Genomic DNA, 20897 nt, shown 5'->3' on the forward strand with positions numbered 1-20897 from the left:
TCCCAGCTGAGTCTCAGATCACATTTAAAACACAGCGCATCGAGCACAAGCCCTAAGGATAAACCCCGGAATAACTCAAAGGGCCCTCAACATCTGGAGCGTCCAGTGTCCGTCTCGAGACACTTTTCAAAGCAGAGCTGTCCAGGCGGTGTTATTGGATGGAAGGGACGAGCAAGGGATGTCGACGGATGACGTCAGTGTCACCCGCCTGGAAGTCAGCTGCGTGAAAGCTTGTTTTTGGAAAGCAGCCCTGCTCCTTTAAGGGGCAGGGCTGCTTTTACAAAAGCAACATCAACATTCAGAGAAAGCAAATGCATGGGCGTTGGCCTGCTGTCCTGCCGAGATCTTGGTTCCTGCATTCCCTGGGGTTTGCAGAAGGACTCCTGCCTAAGAATGTTCATGCAAATCCTTGTGGATGGGAATTCCGTCCTGCTGATTAGTACATCAGTCACCAATATCACTTGAAGGTGGGGATCGCAAAGCAGTTGATATCCAAATACACTGACTTCACGTCAACCCCATCATAGTACATCATGGCCATAATTCCTCTAAAGGTCTTCTGAAAGCACTAAAGCTACTAGATAATCCCAATTCTAATTGTGGATGTGCTAATGGTTGGTTTCCTGATAACAGCAATTGTGTGGGTAAAACCGAGAAAACTCGTCAAATGGCCAATAATCAACTCTAATACCATCTCTAAGGAACCTCAACATCTCCGCACATTTAGTGAAGACGGGCAGTCCAGTTTCTACGTGCCATTTCAGTTTGAGAAGGACACACAAAGTATTTCCTCTAAGTAGGAGACAGGAACAGGCCTGCTGATGCCTCCTCTATGGGTATGAATGTTCCAGGTTCTACATGGACAATCCCAATGCAGTCCTGTATTATCCGCCATGTTATCCCAGTTTTTTTTAATTATGAAGCACAACTTTTATATCAGTTGTTACTAGAACTGGGAGTTCTGTGTAACAAATATACTAAGGACACCATGGTGGCGTTTACACATCCTAGCTCTTCCAGTCAAGATGATCTGCAGGCTTCCCACTCAATCATTTTCAGATGTGCAAATAGAAATAGGATTTGGCTCAAATTCAATTAATCTGAAACTGAATTTCTGCTTTGCTTTCTTCAAATAATTAAAAAAAAATGTCTACAATAGCACATCCTTCTTCTCGCTAATTTGTAGTGTATGCCCTTGAGTAACAAATTCTGTTTGCACCTGGATTTTTCTCCCAACGTAGCTGTTCACTCTAAAAAAAAAAAAAGACATTGGGAATTATTTTTTCTTCTATCTGTTCCTACTGCACAACCAGTTTGGGACTGTATTAAAATGAAGTGTTAAACCCTTGTAAGCAAGTGCTATTTGCACCTTAACCAACGTAGATGCAAAGTGCTTCAATGTGATCCAGTAGACACAGAAATATAGTACCTCATGCACTGTTTTGCTAGACTATAGAAGTCTGAACGATACATAAACAGCATGAGATAAGAGAAATACTCCTGTGGGCAGAGCAAAAGCCTACTCTTTGTATATTTGAAAGAATTAATAACAGTAAGTATTGCAGGCAGCTGAGCTGTCAAGCCATACCTAAAAAGGGTAGTGAGTAGGCACCAGATCTTTCACTGCACATATATTTCAAACTCAGAACTCTTATGGAAACTGTTACATATACGAACACACTTCCACACTTGAGGAAAATGATCAAAATGATATATTTTTCTAATCATGTTATCTTCTCTGTGATAATGGTTACTCTTTCTCTTGCATTCCCTAATTCGTTGTATGAAGAAAGGGAAATTGTTGCACCAACCAGAAGGAGGGAAGAAACAACAGAATGAGAATAAGGGCTAGATTAAAAAAAAATATTTTAATGCCACAAAAGATAGAAAAAGAGAAGGGCAGTAAAATAGACTTTACAGGTAGAAGGCTGAGCATAAGTGCTTTAGAGTAGAAAGACAGAGATACGTATCACTAGTGTGCACGGATCTTCAACCTACACCCTTCCTTATTACTTATACCCAGCATTCATTATACAAAAAGACAGAGTTCTACTGCACATCTGAACTCATAACAAATGGTGCCTTATACAATAACAAACAGTCCCGCCTACATCAAATACTTTACAACAAGCATGCCATGCCAATAACATGAATCATAATCTGTGATAAATAGAATCAGGCACCCTACTCAAGTTATAACAAAACACACTGGGATTACTTACTATGGTTCCTGTGTCACAGGAGGCTGATGTCATATTGTCAATAATATAACATGACCTCTCATAAGCAAAATCATTCCACGTTGCTCATTTTTCAACAGACATGCTGTGATAACCTATTATGGTTTCAGTATTACATGAGGTTGGGAATATAATACCAATAGAAGGACATAACTTCTACTAACTATAAACGGGTACCCATACTATTGTTATAACAAACACACTAATAAAATACTATGCTTTCAGTGTCAAATGAGGTTGAGATTATAATGCCATTAACAGAACATGACCTGTGATAACTAGAATCAGATTCTACTACTCATGTGATAACATACACGTTGCAGTCACTTAGGATGGTTTTGGTAACACGCGGGGCTCAGGTTATGTCTAAAGAAGATAGATCACGGAGAGTGACCCAGACAGGAGAAGGAAGGGCTTCCAAGAGTTATTTCTTTACAGCTCTCTTCTCTTGAGGAATTCTCACTGGTTCATGGTCTGACCTGGATCTTATAGCAAGGTCACAGCTCCTGGTTGGTTCCACTGCCAGAGAATGCCAATTACCCATTTCCTTCCTTCCATCTTGTAGGCATTAGCCTTCCTTATCCCAGTGCAGATCTACAGAGGTTGGACAGCGAACTTGCTCCTTCTCTTCTGCGAGAAGATGGAGAAGGTGTGATTAGGGAAACAAATGGCCAAAGGAAAATAGACGGAGGAACATAGATATGTAATGACCAAGAGAGGATGATGCTCTATCAGGATTCAAGCAAACCGGGCCGAAGACGGCTGTAATGCCAGAAACCGGTCCCCGGGAGCTTGTTTCCTTCCCAGTGTAAGAATTGGCTTTTGTAGTTTGGTTTGCCCTGTTCCCATCATGCACTGGGACAGGAACAGACTAATTTGCATACAGCCAGGTTCTGAAACTGGGATGGTGCAGTGAGCTAAAAAACGGTGTTGGATCTAGCCCTGATCTCTTGACTGGGTGAGAGTTTTCTGCTTAATTCAGAGACTCTGTCCCTCACCACCCCTTGTTGTAAATATCTATGTTAAGTTTCAACCTTATGTATGATGAAGTCTATTCAAAAGCCACACCAGCTATGATAATTCGAACAGCTTAGTAGTATTCCTCGCCCTCTCGCCATTAGCCTCGTTTATCCTCCAAGTCGCTACACTAATAGTCCTAGCCCCCGACTGCCCTCAGTGGTCACCCTTCATCTTCCCACCAATCCACCATCATTCCCAATTGTTAGTCATCTCTACGCCGAACCTTCTCCTACCTGATATCCGATCATGCTGCCTCAAGGTATCCTGTTTGAGTACACCGTGCAGGACTTCATTAACATTGCTGCATCTGCTTCACTCTATTACTATGAACAACATGGACCCGGTATCATGGTCAAAAAAGCACACCCCTTCCCAGAGCTGTACATAAATGACACCAAGACAGGAGCCATGGCTGGAGACCAAAGCCTAACATGAAACCACACTCTAGTCAATGGCTGGCAGTCTGCTGGAGTGTAAGGTGTCAGTGGTGTGTGGCAGTGAGTGAACCTCCACTCATGTATGAAGAAAGTGGTGTGGCAATGAATGCTTCCCTGTTGAAGAGCATCTTTTCATGAGTGAAACTCCATTGAAGCATGTGAGGTGAGTGACTTGGCAATGATTGAGACTCCACTGAAGTCAAAGAGGCCACTTACCGGGAATGGGTAAATCTCCGTTGGCTTCACGAGATCAGAGATGTTGTGAATGAGTGGTGAGCAATTGAAGTTATTGAAACCTTCGATTTGAGCAGGAGTTAAACTTAGTTGTAATGCATAGCTCTAGAGATACAGAATTACTAAATGAGACTCCAATGAATAGAATTACTAAATGGGAATCCAACGCAGTGCATGAGGAGGGGTGAGGAAAGGAGTCACACTGTGAGGATTTCACAGTTGTGTCACCCTGACCATTGTGAAGTAATGCACTGTTCGTTTCCCCATTTTTATGTGACATTTTGCTTTTTCATTCAAGTTGTCTTTTGTTTGCTTCTCTAAATGTATGTTCCTGATTGTTTGCCCACAGGATGATGATAGCAACTTCCACATGGACTTCATAGTGGCAGCCTCCAACCTCCGAGCTGAGAATTACTGCATACCCCAAGCTGATCGGCACAAGGTAATGGCGCTGAGTGGGAGCCATGTGTTGGGTATATGTTTACAATTCGGACTCCTCTTGTTCACAAGTCTTTCAATTTGACTTAGACCCTCTTTCTTCTTTTTCCTGCTCCCTCTTCACTACAATGAACTTGTGCACTAGCCATTTCACAGTTGCCCCACACTTGTGACGTGGTGAACCACTCTCGTTACCATGGTATGAGTTTGAATACAGAGGCAGTAGTGCGTAAGACGAAGGTTGCAGCAGTCTGCAAAGCACCTTGTTGGTGGATGAGCACACCGATAGCAACACAGTAGTGGTTTTAAATAGTTAGGTTTGGCATTGGTTGAGACCCTGAATTATAGTGAAGAGTACTACTAAGCCACAGGACTCGCCTGTACAATGGGGGTGGGTAAGTGACAGGAAAAGTGCAATGACCTGAAATGTCTTATGTGAAATGACTGCATTAGGTGCACCATTCACATACAGATAAGATGGGGCACCTCTACCATCCAAATAGAGCAATTGATTGGAATTGTCTTTTCTGAGAACAGAAGACCATGATCGCACGTTTGTTAACAGCTAGGGTGTGTGGGTACTTTCCTTATATGTTAGAAGGAGTATGTAGAATTTTTGCCTGAATTTACAGTAGCAGCTGCTACCGTTCACTGGTGGTGGAGCAGGGGGCCAGGGGGCCAAATCACAATGCTGCAATGCAACATTGTGATTTGTCTAAGTGCTATGGTTCGGCGCTCAGACTTAGAATTGGAGGCTGGGCATGTTCCTTAACCCCTTCGATGCTGATGACGAGCTCAGCTCGTCATCAGCCACGGGTGACGTGTGCGGATGACGAGCTGAGCTCGTCATGTAACGCGGTTATTCGAAAACAGCCGCACAGCGCAAAAATAACCGCAGCAGCGATGCGGTTAACAGGGTTTTGTGTAAAGCAGCCTGGTGGGGAGGATGCAAAGTGCGCAGGATTTTTTGGCCGGCCCAAGGAGTCCTACGCACTTAGAGAGTGCAAACCACTCCTCCTGGTGCTCTGGCCAACCCGCCCGCCCGCAAGCCACTGACTACAATAGGGAATCTAAAATTATAATAATGATACGTAATATCATTTTATTTTTCCTTTCGTTCAGTGGGGCGATGCTCCACCGCCTTAGCAGAGGAGCTGCCACTGTGGACTTGAGATACAAAGAGCCGATGATATGGCATTTTTTCACTATAATGTAACAGTTTATGATATTCAGAAGATCGTAGGAAAGTTACTCCCTTAGGTTTCCACTATTTATATGTATTAGCATTCCCTGCAGAGTAGTTATGCTACACCAAACATCATATATGTCTTTAGAAATTTTTCAACACACATAAATGAGTTAATCTAGCAGCCTTTGGCAGACTGCTCCAGCTGTTTCCTAATTTTCGGCCATTTTGTAAGTGAACCTTTATAAACAATCTAAATATGCAAAGCCTGTGCTGGTATGCCTTAAACATGCATGCATATTTTACAAAATAAACACAAGTCGATGCTTTGGTGATACAGGGCTATTTTAGAAACAATTTTTGCCAGCCTCTCTGCTTTATCGAAGGCATGTTACCAAGTAGTGAGACAGAGTGTTACATTTCGAGATGGAACTTGCAGCCTTTGAATCTGAGTAATCATTTGTTTCCACTCATTAACTGAGTTTTAGATAATCTCTAATGGATCCTTCATTATAGCGAGACTGACTTTTCAGAATTGTTGTCTTTTGTAGGGAGGGAAAGGCTGCAACTCTCCAATAACCCAGCATTCCTAGTTTAGTAAGACCTTTATTTATTTTGATAACTCGAAAGTCTACAAGAATGTTGGCAAGAATCATGCCCAGTGGCAGCTCCTCCGCTAAGGCAGAGGACCCTCCCCCCACTGGCGCAAAGGAAAAATACAATGATAATAATGTATCATTATCATCATTGTATTTTTCCTATGCAGCAGTGGCTCGCAGGGCGGGGTTGGGCAGCACAGCACACGGTGACTAGTGGTTTGCACTCCTTAAGTGCGCATGAATGCTTGGACGGCTCTCTTAGGCTGGCCAAGCAACCCTGTGCCCTTTGCATGTTCCCCACCAGCTGCATTACATAGCCTGGTGAGGAACATGCAAAGCCTCCCTGTACCCGTGGTTCAGCGCTCAGACCAATCACAACACTGCATTGCAGCAATGTGATTGGCTCAGGAAAGTGTGCTGCCCGGGTACTTCCTGCTGGTGCTGCCGGCCGGGACTGGGACCGGAAGATGAAGAAAACAGCGAAAAGGAGGCCGCCGTACATTTCAGGTAAGTTCTTTTTTTTTTCTCCATTCGACTCCCCCTACCCCCACCCGGTAGCAGCCGCTAATGATCATGCCTGATATTGGGATGCATTTTAAACTGTATTGCTCTACTTTTATCGAATGCCTTTTTTCGTACACTCCAACATAGGGTTGGATGGTTTCTAAGGACTATGAACACATTATACATGCTTTGATTTTCATTCTCAAGCTGCCCCTTTTGAATTAATATTTTTCATGTTTAACAACAGAGTTGTTATTCTAAATTGACTGGAAAAAAATATTCACAAAATATATTGAGTACTATGTCTTGATCTGTAATTATTATATACCACTGATGAAGACTCTGTTGCATTAAGATGAAAAACATGAGGTGCTTCAGGAAAAATATACGAGCAACCTTTAAAAAGATAATGAGACCAATGTCTTTTCTATTGAAACATACATAAGTTACCCAAAAACACTCTATTGTATTTTAGATATGTTATCATTTGCACAGTCCTCATTAGTGAAACTAATTTAGTTTATTCATTATGTGCACTGAGATTAACATCTCAAGAACGAATGGGGGAGTGGGAGGTAAAAGAAGTGGACTCGCCCTCCAAACTAATAGTAAATCATCAAAAGGAGTCCCTCCAGGGGGAGGAGAACAAAAGGACAACAACCTCGTTGTGGAAAGGAAAAAGTTTTCCTTTCAAGTAACCCTCACCCACCAGGGTTAGCTCTTGGTGGCAGATTGAAATCATGTGAAGTGGGTTTGAACGAAAACATCCAATGGGGCCAATTTGTATGATCAGCCGCTTACAACCCAACCCATTGCCTTATTGTGACATTCCCAGTAGTTTTTGATGAGTCATCCTGACTAACCGTACAGTCTCTTTAGCACTCCTGGTATTTGCCAGTCTGTAACCCCATTATCAATTAGACAGTGCTACACCGACAACATTGTGGGCTAATATTACATAGGGTATCTACTTCCACCGCCCGGTGCGTGGACCAGTGCACAACAACTAGTTTAATATTGGCAGCTTTATAATGAGAGTAATCCGATCTCTCTCCACACACACTCCTGACTCCATGCAGAGAGTATTTTTCCCAATGGTTATTTCTATTACTTCTTCCCGATGTTTTCCCTATCAATATAAATATATATTTTGTTTTTGAGAGACTTTCATAACCGACATCTTTGTACTTTTGCCAAGTGCACAGCCCGTTGTGTCTTTTTACTGTATCTCTATTTTTACTTTACATTTCTCTGATTAACGATGATTCTTGGCATGCGCTGTAATGATTGAATAGCCGAGACGCACACCTAGGCCCTTTGGGCACACCTCTAAAACAGGAAGTGAGTATTGCTCTCCCCTAGCAGGTTAGCAGTCTTATTGGCAACCACCACCTGGACGCCAATGGCAGCATGCCTTCCGCGTATAAGAGGCCACCCGCCACGCCCCTCTGGCATCTACAGAGCCAAGGGCAAGCGGGTCTCTTCCCCAGTGATGGAATAGCCTTGAAGAAGTAAGTGCTAGGAAGCTTACCTGGTCTTCTTGAACCTCCCATGGCGGTGAACGATTTTCTTCCGCTGCATCTAACTTCTTGGGGGAAACTCTATTTCTTAACCCACACAGTCTGATTTGGACTCATGAGGCCTAATAGGGTCGCTTTCATGTATATAATATTTCAATGGACAATACGGTTCCCATTTGGGATCCAGTGTTGTGTGTGTATGTTCTTAGTTTTGCGTATTGTGTGCCGACGTTTTTTCCTACATTATAATTACATTTCACAGTGCACTCACGTGTTCTGAGAAATATATCACTACTCACTATTTAAAACGCACAAAGAACAAATCTTTGATAAGGCCCATGGGCCGTGCATATTTTTTTAAAGATTCTCTTTTCTTTACCAACCTCTGTAAAGCTTTTTGAAAAATTAGAACAGACCTACTAGGTACTGTATACTTTATTTTTATTCTTTATTTGTTATTATTTAGGTATTGTTTGACTTTAGGAGTGGGACCCTTTGGTCCTGAAGAAAAGCCTTGGGGTAGGGTTTGAAACTAGTTGACCAGGGAAATGGTGGGTCATATACCCTAGGAGTTTCCCAACGTCCGCATATTTTAATCATATCAGCTAGAGGAGAGAATAAACATTTTTTTTTCCCCACTGGTTAGATATTTTTAATCCTCCTTTCATAGTCAATAACAAACCCACTCCAATACTATTTCAACCAGCATAGGTGTACAGGAACATCAGACAATTAGTGCTCTTTGCTTCATCTTCGCTGGTCGTAGCACGCCCCTTTCCGTAGCAGGTTAGGGATGAACCCTATGATGAAGCATGCCACCAAGGAGTAACCCTGGTGGGTGAGGGTTACTTGAAAGGAAAACGTTTTCCTTTCTACAACGAGGTTGTTGTCCTTTTGTTTTTCTCCGCCTGGAAAGACTCCTTTTGATTATCCACTGAGATTAACACTCAATAATAGTAAGTGACTAATAAAGACTATTGATTTAGAAAGAAACCTATAAGTTTAATTAAAAGAATGTGTGATCCTTAATGAGACTAATAAATGACGAGGAATATACAGAGAAAAATATTTGGACCATCTACTAGATATTGTTTTGGGTCAGACTGCAAGACAATGTGGAGATGCCATCTGAAATAAAGATCAACAGATTTAGCTTCTACAGATAAGCAGCCTGGCCCATACATTCTGAAGTAGCATCACCTGATGTGCTTTTAAAGTCATGTCTGGCTAGATGTCTAGAATATTGTCTTCTCCGTCAAAAAACACAGCGGAAAGAGGCATTGTTCTCACAATCTTCATTAAAGAGATGCTGAAAGGCAAGAGATGTGCATGAATACTGAGGAGTATTTTCCCCAAAGCCCAACACTGATTGGCAGATGATCATATCCTAGTACCTCAGCAAGTTGTTTCGAAGTGGTCCTTAATATTACAGTATGACAAGAAGAATAAAACCTAAGAACCATTTTGTCAACCATGATTGAGATTCCAGTTTAAAGAAAGGAGAGCACCAGTTTCATTTGTAGCTCTCAAGGTCATCTTGAGGTCATATCAAAGCTTCCCATAGAGCCTTCTTCCTACTGAAGCTCACTTTTAGGAATGAGAATTGTCAGCCTCCTACTTCAGGCCATATTTGCAGATCTTGAGTACAAAATAAACATTCCACCTCGCATTCTAAAATATCCAAATTGTAACTGCAGGGACCCCAACGAATCCTAGAGGTTGCCTCTTTTGACTTTTAAAATCCGAGGTCATATCTAGCTTGGGGAATCAGTTGAGCTGCGGCCTCCGCTCTTTAGTTAGCTGCAGCTGAAGCTTTCAGAGCTTACTAGGGACTGAAAATACCTCTATGGAGGATATATTATATCTTGGGATAATGCATCCAGAATACAGGCCGGATACAACATTTAGGAGAAGGGGGAGTTTCCTGCAGAATCTAAATCTTTGACTGCTTTATTTAAAATACCAGAGTTTTTGTATGATTTTCGATTTGGAACATTTGCATAGGGCGTCGGAAACAATGCGTATCAGAGGGAGATGTGACAGAACTAAATACTAACACTATTTTAATATACAGTGTGATATGGAAAGAGAATGGTATTTGTTGTTAAATGACTAACTGGCCTACTACATATGAAAATTATGTACATAAATGATATTCCTCAGCCTGCTGCAGAAGTGTGAAATACCTCTTTGATACTTTTCAGACAGGAGTACATAAAATGTACTCTTCGTTGACCCAAACGTGACCGTAACAAGTTTTTCTCCCTTAGTATGAAGGCCAAGATTCTGTCTCCTTCACAAATTCTGAGCCAGTGTCCAGGATGATAACCCTCGCCTTTTCAGCCGTGCTTCATGCCAAGTGTCGGCTAAAAGACAACATTGTCATTTTTCTGAACCATTTAATGTACTCTTCTTCAAAACGAGTTTTAAACATCATCCTCTCAGACTATAGTATCCAGAATGTTGACTACCATAATACTGTGAATGTAACTACATAGAGGTTAGTATAGATGTAGTCTTCTTGGCTCCACATCAATGTCCCTTGTGTATATCTAAATATTCAAGGTACATAAATATGGTGTTAAAAAGAGAAAAATCTATACTTACCTGTTTATATGTACCTTGATGCTATTGTACTAGGTGGTATTCTTGATAGGGGGTTATTAAAAGACTACATTTTGTCATGCAACATTGTAACACACAACCATCAGAAGCTAGTGCTTTGACTGCTGTTTCAGCTCCACCAGGAACTTCAGAAAATGCAACTTAGAACAGCATACCTTACCACATGCAACCACAAGATTAGTTTCAATCACTTCTAATCAAAGAAAATACTCTTTACTCTGAACCGCGGCTCCTCTGCTCCCCACTTATGCTGCACTGTGTAAACATCAATACTTAAAATGCATACATATGTTCAAATTGCTTTTGAGCAACAGGTGTAAGTCACCATCAAAGACAAGATTGAAGCTAGTTTTCAATAACTAAACACATATTTCTGTGTAATCAACCTACCATCTTTGCTTTCTACAGCCAAAGTGGTTTAGCCCTAATATGCAGAGATCTTCACTAATTCACTTGCCTATGCTCTTCAGTGCCCTATTAGAAAACATTATGCAACAGAAACTGAGATCAGAAACACATTTCCTAATCTTTAAACAGACCAATGTTTGTGAAGTAATGCTGGTTTTGTCTATAGGAAAAGGTGTGAGGACTCCAGGTGATTAAAAATCATTACCATGTTAACTTACTGTCTCTGATGTTAATGGTGAATTAATGTGTGTGTATAGCGCGATGTTAACTAAGTAGTCTTTTCACACTGGGTTTAGCCAATAGCCATCATAGTAATGAGTCTGTGCTGAATGATGAAAAAAGGGTAAGAAGCAACGCAAAGGTAGACTATTATCCCTGGAAGAACATGAAATCATGGCTACCGATGCGAAACCTTGATCATCCTATACATATATAGGTTTAATGTAATCATCACTTGCTGCAACACCATAATATTTTCATGATTTTAAATGCAGTTTAAAAATCTAGTTACTCAATACTGTATCAGTTCTAATACTTTTACCTTTTGTTAAAATATCTATAAATGTCTCTTGAATACTTACTTTTGTGTGACAATTATATTGAACATCACTGGCATCAAAGATGAATAATTTGCTTACGATAGATATCGCGTAACTATTCTTGATTAAACTGATTCCTAAATTGAGAAAATCATTCGCAAATCTAAATTGCATGTTTATATTTCTTAAATTATAGAAGAATCCATTATTCTTAGTTTCATACACATTCCTACAAGTTGGCTGGACCAAATGCAATTTTCTCCCCTCTTTGGTGACATACATCACCAATGACATAAGCACATACACTTCACCAAATAATGACAGACCTCCACAGATATGTATACACATTGTACCAATAACTGACTCAACTGTACAAGTAACTTCGTTTGATTTACCAATCACACATTCAAATGTAATATACTTAAGTGTACAGTTCAAAATTATCCAACTGCTGCATCCTGAAACAGAATTAATTATTCACTACAATACTAGATGGTTGCCCCTAAACCTTTAGACGTATGGACTCCAGTAAGGAGGGTCATGTCACTGTTACGTAGACCAATGCACAACATCAAAACCCAAACAAGAACTACTCTTCCCATCCATCCATTCTACAACTGGACCATGGCAGCACGCCAATGAAGACCATAGGGAGCCCGTCAACTCTCTCAAGCATAAGAGATGGTAATTACACATTCCTATGGCACTCCGTTTTCTCTGCCCCACCGTGACGAAGCCATAAATCTTATTCCTTCTCAAGCCGCCCACTGGAGAATCTATGTAGAGTATCCATAAGGTATCTACGATGATGGTTTCCTCTGCACCCAGATTCTTGGCACCAGTGTTAGACTGGAAGGGAACTGGTAAAGAAGAAGGCCAACAGTCCACTCACAAATTAGAACGAACATTGCCAAAACAGCAATATCTCAGTCTTCTCTGCATTACATTTCAAATGACCATCACACATCCAGTCAAGAACTGCTGAAAGACAGGCTTCAAAGGTTTCTTACACGGTAGTCAAGTCACTCTTAAAGGATAAAAGCAACTGGGTGTCATTGTAATAGGGAACAACTTTAAAACAATGACTCAACCATAGGTGCCATATAGACACTTAACAGAGTTGGGCTTAGAGAAGACTCTTGAGGCACCCCTCATAGTAAAGGCTTAATAACAGAGGTAAAAGGAGCCAACCAGATTGCCTGCCCCCTGTTATCCAGAAAGACTAGATCCAGTTGTGTACCTGGCTACCCACCCAAATGTCAGCAAACGTTGAAGTAAAATGTATTGAATGCTGCTGCTGAAAAATTGAGTAATATCAAAGCAGCTTTCTTCCCTTGATCCAAAATAAGTTTAATATAGTTAGGTTCTTCAAGCAAGGCTATCTCTGTGCTATGACGAGGATGTTCCTAGAAATTGGAGAGCTGGGCATTAACCAATTTCTTGAGCAGTTTGCTTCAAGCTGGAAGAAGTGAAATTGGTCTAAAATTAGACAGCAAACTAGGGTCGGCTGAAGATTTTTTAAGAAAGGCAAAACCATTGCCTGCTTCCAGCTATGTGGCACTGTACCCGAACATAATGAGGTATTAAAAACCTAATTTAAAACACGTGTGCTACCCGTCGCTTCTCAGTAACTTCCTTCTAGCTTTTTCCTTTTAACTTGCTGCATAGTAGCTGCTAACTTCCTTTCTCTAACAAGCGCATCTCTACACCATTCTCCCAGACAAGATCTCTGATTGAACCACTTTCAGTATTATTCCCACATCTCCCTATCGGGGTAAAGGACAACGGGTACTGAAAGAATCCAGTATTAACTTACGGCAAAGCTCTTTCCAGTGGATCTTCTGTCATCATTTCATTTCTTCTAACTTGCGCCTAACATTACCCACTGCCCAATTGTAGAACACTCTTATTAAAGGACCCCATGGCAATAGCTGTTACACTTATTAACAACCTTTATTTAAAATGTTGCTAGTCTGCCTCTAGAAAGAATAATATGACATGGAAGGCCACTCCTTGAATAGCGCATGAGTGCCAATCTAACTGGCACCATCAACTCCAGAAAAATATCCTTTTCAAGTCCCCACTCCACCCTTCGGGTCCTTTTCCATTCCCATGTGTCATCATACAGCAACGTAGCCATGTCGTCCTCAACTTCTTACAAGCCTTCTGAGTGATATATAAATCAAACGTAAATTGCAATGTACTGTACTTGACCTTCACAGTATAAATCAACCAAAATTTTAAAACGCCAGAATATAAACCTACAATAGTGACTGAGCCTTTGGCTTCCCCACCAATTTGTGCTATTGAGCCTACCTTGTTGTCTCCAGTTGTTTTAACCTCCCAAAAATGGTATGGCCGTTACCACTGACTGGTATATCTTGTTCACTATCTAACTGCTCCTCTTACCCGGGCCACTGTCTTCACTTCTGCCCTATACATGCCAGCAACAACTGATGTTTTGTTACTCAATTCAATTGTACTCATTTTATCAACCTTTGAAGGGTGCAAGTCTGAATGGGCCCACCAGAATTCGAACCTGTGACCATCAGGTCAAACACTGATTTCTACAGTGAAGGCATTGGTCCACTAAACCACCAGATCCAACAGTCTTAATTTCCACTTTTTCAAAATCACCCCCTACCATCCCAATACATTGCTTCCAAGACATAGCCTCATTACATCTTCTTTAAAAAAAATGTTTAAACGCTGTTTGTCTTAAGCACCCAACCATCACCAGCTTCTTGCCAGATAAATTCAACACCCACATCTTCGCCTCCAATATCAGGAGAGCTGCACCCCACCCTCTCTCCAGACCAATGCCCTTGAGCCCTCTTTTCTTTTTTTTTAAATATCTTTATTGAGATTTTCTGGTGCAGTAAAAAAGAGACAGATACAATTTAATTGTTCCTTAAAAATAAAAAATAAAAAAATAAAAAAGGATACAAAAAAAACCGATTATACTGTACAGATTTCAGTTCAGAGCAATTATAGGATTAAAAGCGCAGGTCGGATGATAGAAATATACATTCCATAAAAATCGTCTCATGGCTAAAAGAACCTAAAATGATGTTTACAAAAAAGATTCAGCAGTTAATGTAAGCATTTGATATATAATAAATTTAAAATACCGTTATAGTCTTGCATCCCTCCACTCTTTAAGAGGTGCCCATATCCTTCTACCCATTTCCCGAGTTTTTTTGCGCTTCAGTTCATATAGACATGACTCTATATTATGCATGCCCAATAATCTTACAAGCCACATTTGGAATGAGGGAGCGGTGGTATCTTCCATCCCGATGAGATGAGGATCCGGAGTACCGCTACCGAAATAAAAACAAAGGCTTCTACATCTTTCTCTAGCTTCGCCTTATCATCCGTACCTAATAACATCAGGGTAGGGGATAGATCGATTTTATGACCCAGCAGCCCCTCCCAAAATGTTATAATCTCCTTCTGAATAGGAGCTAACAAATCACATTGATAAAACATAAGTCTGCTGGGCCAATCTTACATCTAGGACATCTATCGTCTTCCCTAATCCCCCAAGCAAATAGCTTCGCTGGGGTATGATAAAGATTAAACAATGTTTTGTAATGCTGGGCCCTCAGATTTGAGGACCAAAATATTTTCTTATTTAAACGTAGGGCTGGAGCCAGATCAACATCAGGATTTACCAGCTTAGATGCCAGAGCTGATTCAACCTTCTCCAGATCATCTTGAATTCCCAAAAGAAGATGATTATATATTACTCTAATCTTCTTACCCCCTTTTACTAGGAAATCAACCAGCGGATTGCCTACAGTCAGCGAAATCTTAGGCCTGAGAGCCGAAAAGGTTCGTGCAATCTGACCATATAAAAACCAATGGTTAGGAGGGATAACAAACTTCTGCTGAATTACATCAAACCCCAGTATTTCATCTCCCACCACAATATCTCCCAAAGTCTTAACTCCATGCTCCTTCCACGCCAGAGAATTCCTATCGGTACCTAATTGAGGAAAGAAACTAGAATTCCTCAAATGGAGGTATGGGTTTATCCTTGAGATATTAAGAAACTTTAGGATCGCCTTCCAGGTCCCCCATGCACCATCCAAAATCTTAAGCCGGGCCTTCTTATAGTCCCTGCGATCAACTTCACACATCAATAAACCAATAGCCTTCCTCCCCTGTAACAGCTCGAAAATAGAAGGGGGGCTCTGGATATCCCCATTTTCGACAACCGAGTTAGCATCTGGTTAAAAAAGGATAGTCATTTGAGTCAGAAAGCAGGTCCAATGATAAAGCCTGAGATTTGGCATGGCCAACGCGCCCCTTTCCAGTGGGACTGACATGAAATTAATAGAGCGCCTGACCTTCCCATACTGCCAAATAAACCTTATAAAAGTTGATTCCAGACTTTTAATTACTTTCTCCTCAATTAAAAGCGGTATAGCCCCAAATAAATACATAATTATGGGAAACATTGTCATTTTTAGGACGTTTACCCTCCCTATCAGTGAAAGATGTAACACGTCTATTCTTTTCAAATCGGCTTCTATTGTTTTAATAAGTGGAAGATAGTTATCTACAACAATCTTGTTGACTGAGGCATTAACTCTCACTCCTAGATAAACCGCAGAATCGACAAATCTAGCATCAGATTTGAAAATGTTTTTTGTACAGATTATTTGTGTCTTCCCTTCGTTTAGTAAGTATCCTGAACGGCTACCAAAGTCCTTTGCCAATTGGGCAAGTGCTGGCATCGCCTGCTGAGGATCTGTAGTTATAATCGCCAGATCGTCGGCATAGGCTAATAGTTTATTTACATATCCATTAAGCACCACTGGGCTAATCCGTGGGCAGCCCAATATCTTCTGGATAAGGGGGTCGATATATAATGAAAAAAGAATCGGGGAGCAGGGGCACCCTTGGCGCATCCCCCTCTTGATTACTATATTCTCAGACCTCTTTCCCATTACCACAACTCGTGCTACCAGATCTTTATACATAGCTTTAAGAGCTCTCAAAATTTTACAACCAAAGCCTCTCCCAGCCAGAATGCCCCACAGAAAATCCCAGACCAGGCGCCGAGCAGGATCATGGCCATCTCCCCCCCCCCCATGGTACCCTGGGCATTGAACAGGGCTATCGCTCGTCTCGTATGATACGTTGTATCTCGCCCTGGGACAAACCTGTGTTGCCACGGGGAGACGAGACCTCCAATGATCCTGCCAATCTCTTAGCCCAAATCTTAGAATACAGCTTCGTATCGGCATTGATCAACGAGATTGGGCGGTATGACCCCGGAATTTCCCTTGGTTTCCCCTTCTTGTGGAAATCAATTATATTGGTTTCCTTCCAAGAGCCCTGGATCACTCGTGAACACAAAATACAGTTGAAAAGTTCCAACAGCAGTGGGACAATCTCAGATTCAATGCTTTTGTATATCTACAGGGGAATCCCATCAGGACCTGCTGCTTTACCTGAGGCTAACTCATGTAATGCAGCTATGATCTCGTACCCAGTCATATCTTTATCCAGCTCTTCCCTCGCTTGTTCGTCCAATATTGGGCCTTCATCATCCCTCTCCTCCCTCTGGCGGTTGTCACAGCCCTCCTCATCGTACAATGTTTGGTAGAAATTCTTAAAAACCTGAAGTATTTCTTTAGGCTCAGTATACTCCTTACCATCTTCCTGTATGCTAGGAATTGTATTCTTGACTTTTTCCTGCCTGAGTCGCAGCGCCAAAGCCCTACCTGCCTGTTCTCCTGTTTCGTAGTGCTTTGCCCTAGAGGTTTGATATTCACTGACTCCAACACCACCACCCTTCTGGCCAACCTGGCCAACCTCGGACTCTAACAACTTGTCAATACCCCCACCCACTATGCCGGACACACGCTCGACCCAATCTTCACCTCCAGCAAGCACATCTCCTTCAATCACACCACAGCTCTCCACTGGACAGACCACAGCTGCGTTCACTTCAACTACAAAAAGACCACGACCCACAACCCCCCACAACCTATTCCCCGAAGAAACTGGAACAAAATTACTACCGACCAGCTCTTCACATCGCTTCACCAAAACCCTCCTGCCAAATTATCGGACCCAAACCAAGCAGCCTCCAACCTCACACAATGGATCACCCACAGCGCAGACGAATTAGCACCCTTGAAAAACCATCAAATCAAACAAGGTAACAAAAAAGCCCCATGGTTCAACGATGACCTTAAGAAATCCAAGAAGTTATGTCGCACCCTCGAGAAAGCCTGGAGAAAAAACCCAACCACTGACAACCTGACCACCTTCAAGAACGCAACCCGCAAACACCACCAACTGATCCGATCCACCAAGAAATCAGCATTCAAGGATCGACTTGACAACAACGCCCACAACAGCAAGGATCTATTCAACATCGTCAAAGAATTAACCAACCCCACCGCCAGCACCAACGACATCACTCCCTCCCAAGACCTCTGCGACTCCCTAGCCTCTTTCTTCTACAACAAAATCGCCGACATACATAACAGATTTGAAAACCAGTCCAGGGACTAGTCCACTCCACCCACCTCCGAACCAACACCCCCCTCTAACAACCTTTGCGCCTGGAACCCAATCACCACTGAAGACACCATCCGCCTGATGAACTCCATCCACTCAGGATCGCCAACCGACCCATGTCCCCACCACATTTTCAACAAAGCAGACTCCATCATCGCACCCCATCTCCGAGACGTCATCAACTGCTCCCTCAACTCTGCTACCTTCCCGGAAAGCTGGAAACATGCCGAACTCAGCGCCCGTCTGAAGAAACCCACAGCAGACCCCACTGAACTCAAGAACTACCGCCCCATATCGCTCCTCCCATTCCCTGCCAAAGTTATTGAGAAAGCCGTCAACTGTCAGCTTGCCGCCTTCCTCGATGCCAACAAATCCCTCGACCCCTCACAGTCCGGCTTCCGAGCCAAACACAGCACCGAAACCGCACTCATCGCAGCAACAGACGACATCCGAACTCTACTGGACAACGGAGAAACAGCTGCTCTCATCCTACTTGACCTCTCCGCAGCCTTCGACACAGTCTGTCATAGCACCCTACTACAACGCCTCAGCAACATCTGAATACAAGGAAAAGCATTGGACTGGATCCTCTCGTTCCTCGCCAGAAGAACCCAGAGAGTCCGCCTCCCCCCTTTTAGATCAGAGGCCACCGAAGTAATCTGCGGCGTACCACAAGGATCATCACTCAGCCCCACCCTCTTCAACGTATACATGAGTCCCCTCGCATCCATCGCACGCCAACACAACCTCAACATCATCTCCTACGCAGACGACACCCAGCTGATCCTCTCCCTCACCAAAGACCCAAACACCGCCAAAACCAACTTACACGAAGGAATGAAAGAAGTAGCCGAGTGGATGAAGAACAGCCATCTAAAACTGAACTCTGACAAAATGGAAGTCCTCATCTTAGGATCATCCCCCTCCGCCTGGGACGACTCATGGTGGCCACCAGCCCTGGGAACCGCACCCATACCTACGGACCACGCACGTAACCTGGGCTTCATCCTGGACTCCTCCCTCTCCATGACCAAACAAGTCAACGCCGTCTCATCCTCATGCTTCAACATCCTACGCGCGCTCAAAAAAATCTTCCGCTGGATCCCCACCGAAACAAGAAAGACAGTCACCCACGCACTGGTCACAAGCCGACTGGATTACGGAAACACCCTTTACACCGGAACCACAGCCAAACTACAGAAAAAACTCCAATGCATCCAAAACGCCTCAGCTAGACTCATACTTGACATCCCCCGTCAAGATCACATTTCCGGTCACCTGAAAGACCTCCACTGGCTCTCCGTCAATAAGAGAATAACGTTCCGTCTCCTCACCCACGCACACAAAGCCCTCTACGACCTAGGACCCGAATGCCTCAACACGCGACTGTCCTTCTACACCCCCACCCGCCAACTACGTTCATCCAATCAAGCCCTCGCCGCAATTCCGTGCATCCATAAATCCACCATGGGGGGAAGAACCTTCTCCTACTTAGCGGCCAAAACCTGGAATTCTCTCCCCACCCATCTCCGCCTTGTACAGAACCACCTCTCCTTCAGAAAGCAACTTAAAACTTGGATATTCGATAAGTAAAGTACCCCCCCCCCCTCCCCCAAGCGCCTTGAGACCCTCTGGGTGAGTAGTGCGCCATACAAATTTCCGAACTTGAACTTGAACTTCTGCGTTTACCAGCTTCTGTAGTTCTGCTTTGATAATCGTCAGATTCCTATGGCTCTCAACCCCATCATCAGCGTGTCCAATATAATTTGTATGCTGTTCTTCTGCTTCCGCTAGTTTTCCCATTAATCTCTCTACCTCTCCTATCCTCTCTCCTTAACCTGGCCGAACAGCTTATACATTCTCCCCTTAAGGCCGCTTTAAATGCCTCCCAGACGCCATTGCACGAAGTACTGCACCGATCCCCCAGTCCATTTCCTGAGATGCTTAACGAATCTACTGTCCGCTAGTAACCTCCTTTCAAATGTCCAACTAGTTTTCCCCCTTTTTAAATTATCCAATTCATACGAAAGTATCAACGGATTATGGTCTGAGATCACTTTCGTTAGTTTCTTTAGGTCAACCTTATTTGTTTCTTGAGAGGAAGTTAGGAAGTAGTCTAATTGAGTATATTTCTGGAAGGGATTAGAAAAATATGTAAGGCCCAGGTTGTGCGGCTCTTTAGCCCCCCAAACATCCTTCAGCCCATGTGAACTGATGAGAGCCTTTAAGGCCCGGAAAACTCTAGGTTTCCGTCCTACATATATGGATTGATTATACCAATCAACGGAGATATTAGATCTCCAAAAAGTATTGTCGGTTAGACCAACTAGCTAGCTCCCCTTCCAAAAAGTCGTACACCTCTGGGTCATCTTGATTTGACCCATAGACTACACATTGAGTGAAGCCCATAGCAAACTCGGCTAATGCCCATCTTCCCAAACAATCTGCTTTTCATCGCTTAACCCCCCCCTAGAGCCCTCTACTAGTGTCAGGAACACTTTGCTGGCCTTGCCCAACAGCTTCTATTAACCTTGTCCTTATCTGGCCACATACCAGATAGAACTGCTAACACCTTCATCAGGGGAAGGGAAACGGAAACGAGAA

General features: G+C 42.8%; 1 protein-coding gene across 2 annotated transcripts in view; it reads left to right on the forward strand.

Moving 5' to 3' along the window:
* UBA7 (ubiquitin like modifier activating enzyme 7) overlaps positions 1-20897 on the forward strand; it is a 1262833-nt gene that overhangs the window by 560207 nt on the left and 681729 nt on the right. For both annotated transcript variants that reach the window (XM_086938795.1, XM_086938796.1), the window contains exon 21: positions 4281-4373. In XM_086938795.1, the coding sequence (XP_086794921.1) occupies positions 4281-4373 (93 nt within the window). The remainder of the gene's footprint in view (positions 1-4280; positions 4374-20897) is intronic.

The sequence above is a fragment of the Lissotriton vulgaris genome, chromosome 9 (assembly GCF_964263255.1).
Source record: "Lissotriton vulgaris chromosome 9, aLisVul1.2, whole genome shotgun sequence".
Lineage (NCBI taxonomy): Eukaryota > Metazoa > Chordata > Amphibia > Caudata > Salamandridae > Lissotriton > Lissotriton vulgaris.